Raw genomic sequence first — 18,033 nt, 5'->3', positions numbered from 1 at the left:
TTTTAAAATTAAATCTAATTTGTGAAAATTGTTATCATATGAGCATGAGTGTCGCTAGTGATTCAAACTTCAATTTGACTACTTGAATTTTGAGTTTGGAAATCACTAACACCTTCAAAATTGCTTTGATCCATATGAAACTCAAGAATCCTAGTTAACACCGTTAGAATCTTTTTGATGGAAGGACTTAGACACGTAAAAGTTAAGTGACCTAAATTACGGAATCTTTAGTTCAGGGACCTAAACAATAAAACGTCAATAGTTCAGGACCTATAATTTAATTTGCCCATAATGGATATTGAGCTTCATGGTGCGCTGTGAACTGAATGCTCTGCCAATTTCTAGGTAGTTCATGCCTGGGTTATATGATTAGTGGTCTGGGTTATATGACGACTGAATTTTTCCTCAGTCCGCTTGAGTAAGTTATGCCGAAGATATTATGGAACAGTAACTTATTAAGTACTGAAGAGATTCTGGTTAAGATATCATTTAAATTATTAAAATCATAATAAATCTACAACTTAAATTTGAATTAAAAATATTTTAATATTATGACATAATCTTCACACTTGTACAATAATCACCGGAAGACATCCATTATATGTAATTAGAGCATCTCCAACGGTGTTGGCTATAATCGTTGGCTAAATTGGACCGGTAAGACGTTATGTAAAATTTGCTGAACTTGTAAGACTTTTCGCTTCAATGGTATTGACTATATTGGTTGGTTATAATTTAAAAATAGTATGTTATTAATATTTTAGATTGTTAAAATAGATTATATCAGTTCAATATGGTAATAAATGATGTGCAATCATCCTACAGATTTCTTACCGACCAGTAGAGGTTCGACAAATTTAGAGCATCTCCAACCATCTAAAACCCTTGGCTAAAAGGTGAATTGGCTTACTTAAAATAAAAAAAATTTAGCCAACAGCTCCAAAAACTCAACTCCAACCATGCTCACCTGTTGTCTATAAATTTAGCCAACCTCCTATGGATGGCTAAATTTGTCGAACCACTACACGTCTGTAAGAAAATCTGTAGGAAGATTGTACATCATTTATTACCATATTGAACTGATATATTATGTTTTAATAATTTAAAATATTAATAACATACTATTTTTAAATTATAGCCAACCAATATAGCCAGTACCATTGAAGCAAAATGTCTTACAGGTTCAGCAAATTTTATATAATGTCTTACATGTCCAATTTAGCCAACGATTATAGTCAACGCCGTTGGAGATGCTCTTAGCCATCCATAGGAGGTTGGCTAAATTTATAGACAACAGGTCACCATGGGTCCATGGTTGGAGTGTGAACTTTTGAAGTGGTTGGCTAAATTTTTTATTTTTGGCATGACAACTCACCTTTTAGCTAAGGAGTCTTCATGGTTGGAAATGCTCTTACATGTCACACCAATAAAGAAGTATTCTAATGTGGCCTTTGCAAATTCCAAACCCATATATAAATAGTTAATAATTCAAAATTTGCAACATAGTCCAAAATTTACTATATAATCAAGATTTATAATATAACATGATAAAAAAAAATCCTCATAACATACACAATTATGTATCAATAAACTAATAGATTCCGATTAAATTGCAAAGAGGAAACCTTTTTATGCAATCGAAAAAACACCCCAGGCCCCAAAGCACTTTTACTATTGTGCCTGAAACAGTCATATTTCAAAACTTTAGCTTTCAGGCTTTCGTTTATTTATCATTTATGGACGATGGGGTCAGTTGGTTGATAGTTTACCAAATTTATTCTCGGGCTAGGACTAGGCACAATCACTGGACTCGGGTCTGTGGCTGCCCTTACGTAATTTGGCCCAATACAGGGACATCGACGGGAATAGGGCCCTCTACTTTGAAAAGATGCACAATTAATATGGATCACAGAGCAGGACGAAAATATTATCCAAGATCATTCACAAAAACAAAATGAGTACTTCTATGAGTTCTATGTATCATAACAAGAGTCGCTTTAATTTTTTACACGTAATATGAGCTATAAGAAAAACATATTTTTACATATTATTTTTTAAATTTTCTTTTCTCAAACAAAAGTTTAACATCTATATTTTTATTATTCAGAAAAAAAATTTGAAAAATAATATGTAGAAGTATGCTTTTTTTACATCTAACTAGTTAATAAAGCCGTGCTTCGCGGCGACGTTATGAATTTTTTATAAATTTTAATACGAATCAGTATTACACTTGCATAAAATTATTTTTCCGACAATATTAATCAATAAGTATGATAAAATTAAATATATTAACATAAATAAAAATTAGTTTGAGTCGCTCTTTTGTCGAACACAATACAAAAATTATTTTTAGCCGATGTCCCGTTTTAATAAAAAATATATTATAACTTAGATAAAAAATTGTTTTAGCCGTTTTCCCGTCAAACATAATGCTAATAGAAAATTTATTATTATTTAGAGATAAAAATTAATTTGGGCCGCCCTCCCCTCAAGCACAATACTAATCAAAAATCATTTACATTATGATAAAATTATAATTATAATTGAAAAAATATATTCAATTAGATTATAGCTATCATATTTTTCTTAACTATTTAGAATTTTATATATTTTAGCTATTATATTTTTTTAAGACTCTTATTTTCTAACTGTTTAGAATTATCTCTCTTTTCTTTTAAGATTCCTATTTATTCTTAACTACTTAGAATTATATCTCTTCTATGAAACTATTTTTTAGTTATTTTATCTATTTTTTATCAAAAAATTAGAAAAATTAAGCGAAGTATTTGTAGAGACGTCATAGTCTCATAGATAGTTCCACTGCAATCAACATAGAGAAGATAATGAGTAGAAAACTTGTGCCTGTTGTATAATGTTTTGAGCAATCTGTAGTAGAGACGATCATGATCTCCGGTGCCAAGTCAGAGCAAGTTATAGCCATCCAGAGATTAGAAACAGAGTAGGAATAGGTAGTGAAAGAAACTTACATATCTCCTGATCAAATCATGCGGGCAGCCACGTGAAAAATTGATTTTTTATACATATTTAATACAAATTTATGTGATCAATTTGGAAATATTAATAAAATAAAACTATAAATTTTGTTTTTAAATTTAATAATACAAAACTATAAGTTTTATAATTTTTGAAAATAAGAATTGTACTTCTTTAATAATTTGTATATTAATGTATAAAAAAATAAAAATTCTAACCTTTAATAAATAAAACTATAAAATTTATAATTTTTGAAAATAAGAATCGTACTTCTTTAATAATTTTTATATTAATGTATAAAAAAATAAGAATTATATTACCTTTATGATTCCTAAATATAAAAATTAAAAATAAGAAAAGAATTGTATCATCTTTAATAAAATAAAGCTATAAAATTTATAATTTTTGAAAATAAGAACTTCTTTAATAATTTGTATATTAATGTATTAAAAAATAAAAATTATATTACCTTTATGATTTCTAAATAAAAAAAATTAAGAATCCTTCTTTTAGATTCTAGAGTTACATTTAAAATTCAATATCGAAAAGAATTGCATGATCTTTAGAATTCTTTGTATGGAAAAAAATAAGAATTATATTACCTTTATGATTCCTACATATAAAAATTAAAAATAAGAAAAGAATTGTATCACCTTTAATAAAATAAAATTATAAAATTTATAATTTTTGAAAATAAGAATTGTACTTCTTTAATAATTTGTATATTAATGTATTAAAAAATAAGAATTATATTACCTTTATGATTCCTAAATAAAAAAAATTAAGAATCCTTCTTTTAGATTCTAGAGTTACATTTAGAATTCAATATCGAAAAGAATTGCATGATCTTTAAAATTCTTGAACCTGATTTTTTGAATTATAATCATAATTTTTATCCGAATTTTAAGAAAAATCAAAAGACTGAATCGAGCAATTCTAGAGACGGCCGCATCCTCCTTTATATATATATATTAAATATACGTGTCAAAAATCAAAGCGACTTTTATTATGGGACAGAGGGAGTACGTGATTGGAATGGATCCTCGTGTATATATATTAATAGCATCAATTAAAACATTTCACTTGAATTGCATTGTGCAAAATTTTATATTCAATTCTGTCTATGCAGCACTAATCTAGCCGAAAAGCATGATGTTATTGAAATCTGAACATGGTATAACACTTGCAAAATCTGGAATTTCCTCTCTTTTCCGGCAAAGTAATATATATTCATCCAGACTCAGCAAACTCGATCTTCTGATATTAACGGTGTGTAAAATTTCTTAAACATATTACAGCACCTATAATATGAATCGATTATTTTAGCATTTTTGGTAAAAATAATCGGCAGGTAGTTAAATTTACGAGATTTTAGTCGAAATCAGCTGAACATGGATTGCCACTGTTTTTTCAACCGTCTATGGACCACCTCTGAATGCAGATAGCTTATAAAATGCTCAAAACGAAGTCATAATTAAAAAGATGCAATTAGTTTCTAGGCAGTTGACTAAAAAGAAGTTGGAGTGTGCTGCTCCGTTTAAAATGGAAGGTCATGTGTAACTGATATAAAACTTTGCACATCTGCAAATCACAAAAGAGCAGATACGAGATTACGAGCACACTGCAGTTAATTTTGTTCGTACCACAATTAGTTTAATTATTGGGATTCGGTTCAATTATAACCCACTTGCTGAAAAACAACAAGGATGATCAACTGATACGGAGCTTTTGCAAGCAAATAGAGATCTGATTCACAAAAATAGTAGTATATAGTTTCCGAATAATTAAGTAGTTTAGGTGTTATTTAACATTAATTTGCAGACACAATCACATTGTGTTGATCAACAAGTGCCTGATGATATTAAGGCATCGCGATGGCCAGGGTAGCTCATCACATGGAGACTCAGACAGTAAAATCACATGTGGCCCTCTGGAACAGCCAAGACAAAGCAATGTTACTTAGAAACTAACTGCTTGTGATGTGTCTTAATTTTCCCCTTGTGGAGCTCCACCAGATAAGCCTATTCTAATACAACTGTCTGGTTGCTAGGGTGCATCTTCATCTTGCCCCATCACACTGCCAGCCACTGTTTCGTTCATCTGCGATTTTATAGCTTAGGATTGTAGCTGGAATATCCACATTTTATCATATATCCTTGTTAGTTTGGAGCGATCATTGAGTTATCTGATTTCCATTTCTGTGAGGTGTGCTTGCTAATTAATAAGTGAAATGGAAACTTTAACAATAAGAGTTGATGGAAACTTTAACCTGCGAAACTTTGCGCCACTTGGACTACTTATTTTTCAAAAATAAAAATTCATTTCTAGAGAAAAGTATATGAAATCTTACCTTTTTGTTTTGAGATGAGCTTTTATTCTTTTGTCCCATAATGAATCTCAACATCTCCTTACTATTTATATCAAAAAAATTATAAAAATATGTACTTTTTTAATAAATAAAACTTTGCTGAGTACTTAATTTATTTACCAAACACATCGTTTATCAGGTTAACAATTTTTGTTTGTATTAGCCGAGTTAAATCTCTAATCTTTTGTTATAATTTTTGCTGTAATATGATCTCAGCCCCACCTCTAGTTTGATATGCTCAAACTCAACATAATACAATCGGATCTAATTCAAGTGCTACAATATGAACATAGTTCATATTTCATCACAATCGAGAGAGCGCGACGAATTTGAGAGATAAAAATAATTTTTAATTGTAATTTGAGAGGGAGATGGAGAGAAAGCGAGAGAAGATATATATGCAAATTTTTAGTTACTTTTTGAAGAAGAACGTAAGATTTCAATATTTGTACAGGGACTGTGTATTGCAATGAATATGCTAAAAGCCTAAAATATGCTAAAAGGGAGTATATTTCATAAATACCCATATATTTATTATCATATATTTTTAACAGTTTATCAAATAATAAGATCTAATAATTATTATTTATTCTACAATAATATATCAAACAACCAAAATATCCTCTTTATACTTGTTATAAGTAAAATTATGATATCAAGACTGTTTTAATAATTTAATTTAGAGGTTTTCTCATATATACCCACGACCAAAATATTTTTTGAAAAAATACTATATTTTTTAAAAATGTTTTGTAAAATTACCAAAATTTTGAAAATATTTGCAAAAATACTATATGCAACACATTGCAACCATACACAATTATACTTTCAACCAGATTCAACCATACTTGCAAGTCGGGGGTTAGTTAACTGAAATTGAATCTAGTTGCAGATCGTATTTTTACAAATATTTTTTAGAAATATAATATTTTTACAAATATTTTCGAAAGATAGTAAAATCACATAAAACTTAAAAAAAGTGATAATTTTGATGAATTCTAGTTTTCAGTGATTTAATTTATATATACTGAGACTCCTTTTTAAAATATTTGATCACGGTAATATAATTGTGAACCGTTTATAACCTCTCTCAAGATTTATCGCTTCCGCGGGAGGATGTGAATGCCACCCCACCCAATATTAGAATACTAAATGCTAAACTTTCTTAGACAAGCATAAATATATTTTCATTTGTTCACATATTTTTTGTAACCTCAAATGGGCAAACATAAAAAATAGTACAGTAAAGTTCGCAACTTGGAAGATTACATAAAATCTAAGTTATATCTGCATTGCGCAGACAATTTAAGGTTGAAATAACAGAATGTAAAATTGCTTTTTTCAAGTAAGCAACCTGGAAAGCGCATAAACCGTGTCTAATTCATGATTAGTCCTAAATTTATGGTATTCAGTTAGAAAAAGAGGATAGAAAATGGTGTAAATTGGCTGTCATATTCTCCCATTCAAAATTAGTTTAGTTGATGTTGCTATGAGATTGACCACACGCCTCTGCAACATGGCCTGCCTGCCTCTACTGTTTTCTTCTCTTATTACATCACTGCCATCTGTCTTCAGCCTTTCATTGCCCAACTCATGCAACTTGTTTCAGGTTTTTGACTCTTTTTTGTCTCTCTTTTTAGCTTTTTCATTAGTGAAAACGGCTCACAGTAAATATTTGCTTGAAGAATCTGCAGCTTAATTATATGGTTTTCAATAAAATATTATCGAAATATCGATATATAAAAAACATGATTCTGTATACAAATCACACAAGTAGCTAAAAATTATATATATTATCAAAACTAAGTCTCTCTGTCCAATTTTCTATTATGTCTACTGCAAGACTATTGTCAATATCTAGTTTATCTTTTAAATTAAGTAATAATTATATTAATATATTTGAATAAAAATATAATATTTTGATAATTATTAGTAGTTTAATTAATATAGTTAAATTAAAAATATTATAAACAAAATCAGTAAAACGGTAAAAATAATCATTTTTGTATGTCTTGAATAAACTCAAAAGTAAGATTTTAATTAAAAAAATAGTATTTCAGTCCAAATTTTTACTTACAACAAAATTTTATTCTTTGGAGAGGATTTTGATTATATCCTTTAATATCTTATTACAATTACAATTCAATGAATTTGTAAGAAAAAGTTAAAAGAGAGTATTTTTGTAAATTTTAGGAAAAACATATTTTTATAAAAAAAATTAAAAACAAATATATTTTCTTAAAAAGAGCTCTCGCACTTCTGCTTAATTTCTAACTTCAACTTTTAGCGTAAGATTTTAAACTCACCCAAACCCGTAATTGCAATATTAGTGCGTTTAGTAGGTGTACTCAACGCCAGGTTAGAGCGCGAACCTTCCGTTTTGTTTCGAACACCGTATGTAAATCGTCCGTTTTACACGTAAAATTAATTATAAAATTAGCACCTCCCAAGCTAAGCAGCAGCATATTCCTCCACCTCTCTGCCTGAAATAGTCCCCTCGAGCCTTTGACTTATAAAGAGTTGTGCATCCAACCTTTGTGCACATACTTACTCACTTCACGGATACTTCCTACTACTTTTATTAACAACTATTACTACTACATTTCAAGATCCAGCTATTAATCAGTTCAAACACACTACATTAAACTACTGTCCTTATGTGTGTGTCTCTACATATATTGCCTATGAATCTGTGATGGGTATCTCTTGTTCTGTCTCATTATCTCATATAATGGTACTATGATTGCTTCTTGCTTCTCAAAATCTGATCTTTTTCACTCCACCCCATTTGCTTAAGTTCCCAAGATTTGAGCTTTTTTGTGACAGAAATGGCACCTAGCTCTGTGGTTGTGACAATTGAGAAGGCCAGTAACATTTCTTTGATAGAAATCAATGATTCTAAGTCATCAGTGTTTCAGGAGAAACAGAAGGCTGCTAGCACTAGACAAGTCACTTGGTTCTTTTTGCTAAGAGTTCAGAGACTCTTTTCTTGCATTTCATGGCTAGCCACATCTTTTAAGGCTGTCTTTTCTTTGATCAGGAAAAGGGTTGCATTATCTGATGATGTTGGGGAAGAAGATCCCAAATATAGAGGGAGATTGTATAGTTTTATAAGGGTGTTTCTTGCTATTTCTGTGGTTGCTTTGGTTATTGAAGTTACTGCTTATTTTCAAAGATGGGATTTGAATTTGAATTTGATTCATCCATTGGAAGTTCAAAGCCTTGTTCATTTGTCTTATATGGCTTGGATTTCCTTTAGGGTGGATTATGTTGCTCCTGCAATTATGATGCTTTCTAAGTTTTGCATTGTGCTTTTCATGATTCAATCTGTTGATCGTCTCGCGCTTGGGATCGGGTGTTTTTTGATTAAGTTTAAGAAGTTGAAGCCGGAGATTAAAGGTGAAGCATATGATGTTGAGGATTGTTCAAGTTTTCCGATGGTTCTTGTTCAGATTCCAATGTGCAATGAGAAAGAGGTAAATTCAGTAAACTACTTTAGAATTTTCATCTGTTTACATTAGGATCCAGTGTTCTTTTGATCTAGTTCAACTCAGTTCATGCTTATCTGTTATGTTGCATTGGATGTTTCTTAATCAAGCTGGCAGCTGCCTCCAAAAAGAGGCTTCTCAATTACTAATATGTGGTGGGCATGATTTAATGATCACTTTCTGACATTTGCCGATTTAGATTTAGAATATGGAATTTGTTGGTAGTCATGTTCATATGGGCTTCATCTGCTTTAGAGCATCCTAATCTTACTTTCAAGAAAAGAATTAAACTTTAGTGTGCTGTTTTTGACAAATTGCTATTGTGCTTTCAAGTATAAAGTTTAAATTTATTATTAAAAAATGACATGATGTCTTTCTGTAGAATCTTTAATTGATGTGTTACAGAAAGCTTTAACTACAATTATCTACTCCTTTGACCTTTCCGGTTGGATTTGAGCAATGAACTTCTGAATTGGCCGGATTTGGATACTAAACTGACATTTGATATGCTCAAATAAATTCTGACCAAGTCTAATCCTAGTACTTGAATAGCTAACTTATACTTATTTACTAATCCAACTTGCAGACTCGGATGCTAATTGTTCAATACTGTACTTCTTTTCAGTGGCACATTTACATCTTGCTTTAATTTATTGCCCTCAAAATTTTTAGAAAGACACATCTTGTTGGACTTTAATTTATTAGTGTCATTTCTTTATAATATTATTTTACCGTATCATCTGATGAAATGTTTGGTTGGTTTAGGTGTTTGCAACTTCAATATCTGCTGCTTGTCAACTGGACTGGCCAAAGGACCGATTCCTCATTCAAGTCCTCGATGATTCTGATGATTCACTTTTACAGCTACTTATTAAGAACGAGGTCTCTTCATGGAAAGAGAAAGGAATCAATATAATCTACAGACACCGCTTCATTCGAACTGGTTATAAAGCGGGCAATCTAAAATCTGCAATGTCCTGTGACTATGTCAAGGATTATGAATTTGTTGCTATATTCGATGCAGATTTCCAGCCCAATCCGGATTACCTTAAACTGACAATACCTCATTTTAAGGTGTGGATTATTTTATTTCCTCTCAAGTATTAGTTCACTTGTATACTGTACTACCTGAAATCTAATTGTTAAGTTGGTATACTTTGATCATTACTTCAGGGAAACCCCGATATAGGCCTTGTTCAGGCTCGCTGGTCTTTTGTGAACAAGGAGGAGAATTTACTCACAAGACTCCAAAATATAAATCTATGTTTCCATTTTGAGGTCGAGCAACAAGTGAATGGTTATTTCCTCAATTTCTTTGGATTCAACGGTACAGCTGGTGTGTGGAGGATTAAGGCATTAGAGGAGTCGGGAGGTTGGCTGGAAAGAACAACTGTAGAGGATATGGATATAGCCGTCCGAGCCCACTTAAATGGATGGAAATTTGTCTATCTAAATGATGTCAGAGTTCTCTGTGAACTACCAGAGTCTTATGAAGCGTATAAAAAGCAACAACATCGTTGGCATTCTGGTCCAATGCAGTTGTTTAGAGTATGCCTTCCTGCAGTTCTGAGTTCCAAGGTTTGTGAAATTCGTTTTCAATTGTTTTATATTGTTGAAAAATATGAGTTAATTGATAGGATTTATGTTTGTTTGTGCAGATATCCAAGTGGAAGAAAGCTAATTTGATACTTCTTTTCTTTCTCTTAAGGAAACTGATTCTTCCATTTTACTCATTCACACTGTTTTGTATCATACTACCACTAACCATGTTCATACCTGAGGCCGAGCTACCCGTTTGGGTAATCTGTTATGTCCCTATAACCATGTCTATTTTAAACATACTTCCGTCACCAAAGTCTTTCCCTTTTCTGATGCCATACCTTCTTTTTGAGAACACAATGTCTGTGACAAAATTCAATGCAATGATCTCCGGGCTATTTCAGTTGGGAAGTTCTTATGAATGGGTAGTGACAAAAAAGACAGGTAGATCATCTGAATCGGACTTGTTTGCTCTTGGTGAAAGAGAATCAAAAACATTAAGCGAAGAGAAAATTCAACGGAGACTTTCAGAATCTGGTCTAGAAATGTTGGGGAAACTTAAAGAACAAGAGGCCCCCGTGGTAAAAAAGAAAAACAGGCTGTACAGAAAGGAACTTGCTCTTGCATTTCTTCTACTCACTGCAGCTACAAGAAGCCTGTTATCGGCACATGGCATTCATTTCTACTACTTACTGTTCCAAGGCTTGTCTTTCCTTGTTGTTGGATTAGACTTGATCGGAGAGCAGGTCAGCTGAATCACACCTCACACATAAATTTCTTAATCTCTAAATTTTCAATGTTATTTTTTTTTTATTTTGGTTATATTTTTACACACGGTTGAAGAGCTGTTCAAATTTCAGTTCTGCATAATGACAAGTTTGGCTTCAAACCAGACTTGAGAAAACAAAATTAGTTAGGAACAATGTGGTGCTTAAATTAGCATGTTTGTATCGGCACATATTATAGTTGATTTTTTTGATTGTATAATTAATAGTATTTCAACTAATCATGTACTCATCATATTATACATTAATATCCTTTAATGTTATTGTACAACTGGTTATCTACTTACTGTATCTTGGAAAGACTTGGGTCTCTGTGGACATCCAAAGCACCTAACAAGCTGGCCTTCTACATTACTATGTTTGAATGTGATGAATTATGTATGTTTTGTTAAGAACACTTTTAGATTTTAGAACGAACGGAAGTAAGACTGAGAACGAATCAGGATGCAATGCATATACAGACATATGATAATCTGATACACATACAGAGAACGGAGAACTGATCACGTAACTGTTGAAATATAACATAAGATCCATTTGGACATTTCTCTAATACCTTAAGGTTTTAGATAGACTGATTCTTAACATGGTATCAGAACATAAAACAGATACCCTCGCATTATGTTTGTTATATAGGTCCCGTTATGCAAGCGAGTGGTGAATAATGTAGCATGACCCATGAGTAGGCTGGGGATGGCTAAGAGAAGTAGGTGGACAGTTGAAGCACTTAACTACGTAAACAAGAACTTGTGTTGGCTTTCAAATAAACGATGATACGAGTTTTTACAAATTAATGAGAATCCCAATACCCCTTATCATTTAGTTAGGCACTATTTGTGTTGTAATCTTCTGTATAGAATGAGAGAGAAGAAAAGAAAGAGTCAAGAAAACATAACTAGCTAAAATAAGAGAATCATTAGAACATCAATAAATTTAAATTAGCAACTAAAGGGTCGTTTGGTTCAGGCTTTCCTGGTATCAGGTATGGATTTTGTTCATTACAAACCCATACCTGGTGTTTGGTTGAGAATTTTATTTCATCAAATCCATTCCTCAAACCCACAAGGTATGAGAATTTCATACCCAAGGGGGAGGTGGGTATGAAACGTGGGTTTCAGGAATCAAAATTGTTCTCTTTTATTTTCATTATTATTTATATTATTTCTTGTAAATTTTTAACACAAAATGAAATTAATGACTTAAAAATGTATATAAATATTAATTTAATGATATTTTAAATTAATTACAATTAACAACTCATAAATATTATAATTCAACCATATTCATTCCACCACTCAACCAAACACCTGATATCTTAAATAATACCTCAACCTCATACCAGCTTAATCTGATTCCTCATTCCAACCCCATACCCCCTCTCCAACCAAACAACCGCTGTGTTCACTTCATGGAATGGAATGAGGGGAGAATGGAATGAAAAATTATATAGAAGTTTTAAGGAGAAAGAAGAAAATATGAGATAATGGTGACAAAATATGAATGTAGTTAATTTTTTTGTGAGAAAAATTGTGAAGAAACATGATGTTCAAATGGAATGAGCATTTCTTCCAAAATATGTGGTTTAGAGTTATAGTTAAAATAGTAAGAGCAACTCCAGCAGCTTCCCTATTTCATATCCTAAGTCCAATTATAAGGAATGTGACATAAATTAGTGCTCCAGCAGTGTCTTAGAGATGCCTTAAATCACTAGGATCCTCCTTCCATGCCTTATTAATAAGGCACCAATAGTCATGCCTTATTTGATTTCTTTAATAAAAAAATCATTTCTCTCTCTTATTGTAACTAATTTTCTCTCTCTTCCTTCCATCTTTTATCAATCTCTTTCCAAATTTATTATTATAATAATAATAAAGAATGAATTATAAGGATCATTGTTGGAGTTGAAATACAAAATCTTGTCCTAAATCACTTGGATTTAATATTTTATAATATTTATAAGGAAGACACTAAGACACTGCTGGAGATGCTCTAAGGTTAGAATGATTAAAGGAATGAAAATTATACATTTTTTTTGACCAACATTACAAAATTCATTCCATTTTCCCTTCATTCTATTCACTCCAAGTGAACACAACCTAAGTCTAAGTGCCTGCTACTTGTTGTGTCCCCGAGCATTTGTCATTTCTGAGACAAGCCTGCAAGTCACGTCTGCACATTCCGGATATATCCTTGTTTATAAAACCGTATAGTTATTTTTTAATTAGGCGGGAAATTTAATTGATCTGTTATTAGTGGGATTAGATTCAACAAAATTAATAGTTGTCGGTCTATGCTCATGACACAAAAGAACCAGAAAAATCATTAATAAAATATTAAAATTTATTAAAATTTTGCTGTCAAATTTTTTATTATTATGTAGTACTATTCAAAATTACTTATTATTCTATAAATAATCTAAATGAAATAACGGAAACTAAAAAAAATGATGAAGAGTATGACAAGTAAGATTTTCATTTTTTATAAAATATTATTCAATTTGTATGCGGAGAACTTTTTATTTTTTTCTTCAAACAGTCATAAGGGAAGAGTTATCAAAAATAAAAATATTTTTTTAAAATCATAACTTTTGGTTAACATCCTATGATATAATAAAACATTTTCAAACACACAAAAATTTTAAAATATAATAGAAAACTATCTTCGATCCACGATCAACCCTACAAAATTCTTTAAAAATAATTTAAATAAAATTTGTACAAACTATTAAGAAAAATTTAAACTCACCTATAATATTCTTTAACTATAATTTTAAACGACCTTTTATATATTTATCAAAATTACTTATAACAAGATTTCATGTTATGGATTACGATACTAAAATTATATATTCTAACTAAAATAATTTATAACAATAACAAAGGGTTAATTATCAACTAGATAACTTATTACGTTAGAAAATATCAAGCGGATCACTGAGAAATTTTTGGTCTCATTTGAATCACTAAAGTCATAAAAAATATCAAATAGATACCTCTAATATCTTTTCGAGGAGTAAACTTTATTTTTCATTGAGTTTCACACATTTTTCTTGGCTGTTAGTATAATCAAATGAAAGGTTATGAATTCTAGTATTTATGATAATATATTGAGATTTTAAAAAATTCATTTATTATTTATTTGATATAAATTAAACAAAATAATTGTAAAATTAAAAATAAATAGTAAATAAATTTCTTAAAATCTGAATATATTATCATAAATACTAGAATTCATAACCTTTCATTTGATTATACTAGCAGCTAAGAAAAATATGTGAAACTCAATGAAAAATAAAGTTTACTCCTCGAAAAGATATTAGAGGTATCTACTTGATATTTTTTATGACTTTAGTGATTCAAATGAGACCAAAAATTTCTCAGTGACCCACTTGATATTTTCTAGCGTAATAAGTGATCTAGTTGATGATTAACCCAATAACAAAATAATTTTAAAATATAACTATACAAAAATAATATATAATAATAACAACAAAATATTTTTAGAATATAGCACGCCCATGTGGTCTATCTTTCCAGATTACGGCTACTCCAGTACACGGCCATATGTATACAGACTAAAGTGGCGGGTAAAATATGTGAAGCTGATTCAAAACTCCAATTCAATTCAGGTCTCTTTTACATTGTATCCTACTATATTCCTCTTGCCTTACTGCCTGTTTCAGTATAATCTTTCTTAATTCTTAGAATTTTCTCTTAATACGACCACCACTTGTTTGATCATTTGACTCAATGAAATCCAACAGTGACAACTGACAACATTTTTACCTGTAACATGTTATATACTTATATATGATTTTTGTGATTCAGGGGTTACGTTATTTTTGTTAATTTATGGAAATAGAATTATTCCCCCGTATAAGATTTTGCTCATATATTAAGCTTCTCTTGGGGTGAGAAGTGAGAACAAATAATGACGAGCTGTTTCTCTCTTCTTTTAGATTGTTCAAATTTTTGGTTGGCAAAGAAGATGGCTGCAGCGTTAATTGCGACGAGTTTATTTACATCCCAAATGTTTCCAGCCCCGGCTGTTAATGTTAAAGGTGATCATGCATCTAGTTGCTGTGCAGGGAATTTCTTCAGTATATGGAGATGTGGAAGATTACGGTTAGGAGGAACAAAGAAGGATTTTCCTTTTGCGGCAGAACACTCGAGGGTTTTGGTTTGTGCTAAATCTTCAGCAAACCTCAATGAACTATGGGAGGATCCTAAAGAAATTAGTGATAGTGAAGATGAAGATGAAGACAAGGAAGCTGAAGCAGGAGAAAATGATTTAGATTTTGAGAGTGACTGGGAAGCAGATAAGGGTGCTGTTCAAATTTCTAATAGAATTGCTGAATTGTCAGCAAGCAACTATGAGGATGAACTCATCAAAGGTTTATCTTACTAAATTTATTTCTATCATATGTGGAATTTGTTGCTCATTCCATTTTATTTTACTAGTATCCTGACATCTTGAGCTCCACATGTCAACAAGCTATGTTAGAAGTATAGTAGGATTATAGGAAATGGATTCCGTGACAGCCTTGGGTCACCCAACCTTGGCTATTATACTTTCTTTTAAAAGTAGGCTTCTTTGGATTTCTGAAAACAATAGTGCAATTAATATACCGATTCCATAATATTCCAGAGGTTGAACAGCTTCTGGAACCGGAAGAATTAGCAATTTTGCAGCATAATATGACTCCTGACATGAAGAAGATTTCAAGTGTAAGATTTCCGATTATTTACAAGTCTAATGGCACTACTCTTTTCTGTTATAGAAATACTTTATATTTGGTTATGTTTTGTTTTTATGAACTTCACATAGAGACAAAGAAGCTTACTTGTTATTGCAATTAAGAAGCTAAAAACAGATCCAATTTCTGAAAAGCTCCAAGCTTAAAAATATACCTTTTTTCCAGTCAAAGTGGAACTCTCTGCATACACTTGCTCTAGCAGGGCAAATACCTTACATGGACCGGCTTCTAGAAGAGGGGCTTAATATTGACCTCGTAGATAAGGTGACGTCTGTATTTTGCTATCCTATACATCACTCCTATAGTTTTCCTTCTTTTCATTTTTTGGTTGTCTTACATTTCGAAATATATGATTGGGTGATGCAGGATGGTTTGACAGCTCTTCATCAAGCAATAATAGGTAAAAAGGAAGCAGTGATAAGTCATCTCTTGAGAAAGGGTGCAAATCTTCATGCTAAAGATTTGGTGAGATTCCTTTTTCATGTTAAAAATTATAATTGTAAATTTGTAATATACCTTTAATTTCATTTCATATTTGTAAAAGAGCTTACATATGCACCCTTTTTATAGGATGGTGCCACCCCACTTCATTATGCAGTTCAAGTAGGTGCTGTGCAAACTGTGAAGTTGCTGATCAAACACGGGGTTGATGTGAACGTAACTGATAATGTGAGCATGATATATTATTTCCATTTTATAAATCACTTGTAGTTATGATTTATTAATACGTGCTCTCTCAGGAAGGATGGACACCATTGCATGTTGCTATACAAAGTAGAAATAGAGACATAGCCAAACTTTTACTGGTCAATGGAGCAGACAAGAACATTACAAATAAAGTAAGCATCTATGAACATATTAATTCAATACCTTTCTTTTATTGCTTGAGGGAGATCAAAGCAAAATATGAGAATGAGGAATTTTCTGGAACAAGACTTGAAATATGTAAACATTTGCGAATTAAAGCTTTAAACAATTTGATTGAGGAAGGTTTATTGAGTTGGCAATTATTTTCAGTTTTCTTCTATCAGTAATTAAACTGAACATTCTCACCTTATTTTCTTATTAGATAATATTGTTTTGTCAAAGTTATTAAAATGTGCTACTTAATTATTTCTGCTAAATTAAAATATGCTATTCAACTCAGGAGGTGACTTTGTTGTTGACCCATATTTTTCAGGATGGTAAAACACCGCTTGATCTTAGTTTATGTTATGGAAAAGATTTTAAATCTTATGACCTTGCGAAGCTAGTGAAGTTGGTACCATACAACAGGTAATGTTGACAATATCTTACCAATCCACTCTGGAATGACGGCTTTTACTTCCTGTTATCAACTCATGCGGGGCGATCATTTGATTAAGTTGATCACAGACCTTGGACCTTAACTGAGGTGATCAAGCTGCACCTACAGAATTAAAGATTCTGTTATGAGATAATATGATAGGTTTGTAAATTTTTTAACATGCAAACAATTGTCTGGTGGGAACTCAAATGTAATAGTATAGTGATAATGTGATTAGTGAATGCAATATGAAACAATTGTCTGTCAGTTTTCATTCTTTGTATGCACTGTTTTAGTTAAAATATAGTGTTATATTTATATCTTTATTGCTCAATACTGGAGATAAGATATAATGTTATATTTATATCTCAAGCACAAGATTAGGTAATCAGAAAAAATTAATCAAACCATATATACCTATTTTCAGTTATGATATCAAACTATAAATTATATCAATAATATATAAATAATATAAAATAATATGTGATTAATGATTTTTGAATCACATATATTTTTTTATTTTTTAAAAGTACGGATATAAATATTTGATTGTAATGTAAACAAAATGTTTGATTGTAGTATGTATTAACAGAATTTTGCTTTTATTTCTTGGCGTGTAATTTGATGATACAGTCTTCTTGCAGAGCTCCATATCAAGTTTCAAGAAGAGCCTCTTGCTAAACATATGATGACAAAGAAGCAAAAATTTCATAAGCCAAGATTTCACGGTTTTGAAATAGTAAGAATGGACTGAAGATGTCCGAATTGTTTTTTTTGTTCGTTTTTGAACATTTCCCCTGTGTACTTGCTGAATCAAT

At 30.9% G+C, this 18,033-nt stretch overlaps 2 protein-coding genes across 2 annotated transcripts; both read left to right on the top strand.

The window, feature by feature from the left end:
- Positions 1-7,792: 7,792 nt before the first annotated feature.
- Positions 7,793-11,456, top strand: LOC108219274 (xyloglucan glycosyltransferase 4). Its single transcript, XM_017392632.2, has 4 exons — positions 7,793-8,838; positions 9,616-9,924; positions 10,024-10,428; positions 10,509-11,456. The coding sequence occupies exons 1-4, from the start codon at positions 8,191-8,193 to the stop codon at positions 11,142-11,144; spliced, it is 1,998 nt and encodes a 665-aa protein (XP_017248121.1). The 5' UTR covers positions 7,793-8,190; the 3' UTR covers positions 11,145-11,456.
- A 3,198-nt stretch (positions 11,457-14,654) lies between these two features.
- Positions 14,655-17,537, top strand: LOC108215739 (ankyrin repeat domain-containing protein EMB506, chloroplastic-like). Its single transcript, XM_017388296.2, has 8 exons — positions 14,655-14,802; positions 15,133-15,567; positions 15,822-15,901; positions 16,096-16,194; positions 16,297-16,395; positions 16,501-16,599; positions 16,671-16,769; positions 17,111-17,537. Exons 2-8 carry the CDS (start codon positions 15,162-15,164, stop codon positions 17,207-17,209), a joined length of 981 nt encoding a protein of 326 aa, XP_017243785.1. The 5' UTR covers positions 14,655-14,802; positions 15,133-15,161; the 3' UTR covers positions 17,210-17,537.
- The last annotated feature ends 496 nt before the right edge of the window (positions 17,538-18,033 follow it).

The sequence above is a fragment of the Daucus carota genome, chromosome 4 (genome assembly GCF_001625215.2).
Source record: "Daucus carota subsp. sativus chromosome 4, DH1 v3.0, whole genome shotgun sequence".
NCBI classification, from domain to species: Eukaryota; Viridiplantae; Streptophyta; class Magnoliopsida; order Apiales; family Apiaceae; genus Daucus; species Daucus carota.
Note: the sequence above shows the minus strand (reverse complement) of the source record. Positions and strands in the feature narration are given on the sequence as shown.

Coding starts and splice junctions, on each gene's coding strand:
- LOC108215739 (XM_017388296.2), top strand. CDS start 15,162: ATGGCTGCAGCGTTAATTGCGACGAGTTTATTTACATCCCAAATGTTT. Junction 16,396..16,500: donor ATCTTCATGCTAAAGATTTG/GTGAGATTCCTT, acceptor CCCTTTTTATAG/GATGGTGCCACCCCACTTCA. Junction 16,600..16,670: donor ATGTGAACGTAACTGATAAT/GTGAGCATGATA, acceptor GTGCTCTCTCAG/GAAGGATGGACACCATTGCA.
- LOC108219274 (XM_017392632.2), top strand. CDS start 8,191: ATGGCACCTAGCTCTGTGGTTGTGACAATTGAGAAGGCCAGTAACATT. Junction 8,839..9,615: donor CAATGTGCAATGAGAAAGAG/GTAAATTCAGTA, acceptor TGGTTGGTTTAG/GTGTTTGCAACTTCAATATC. Junction 9,925..10,023: donor TGACAATACCTCATTTTAAG/GTGTGGATTATT, acceptor TCATTACTTCAG/GGAAACCCCGATATAGGCCT.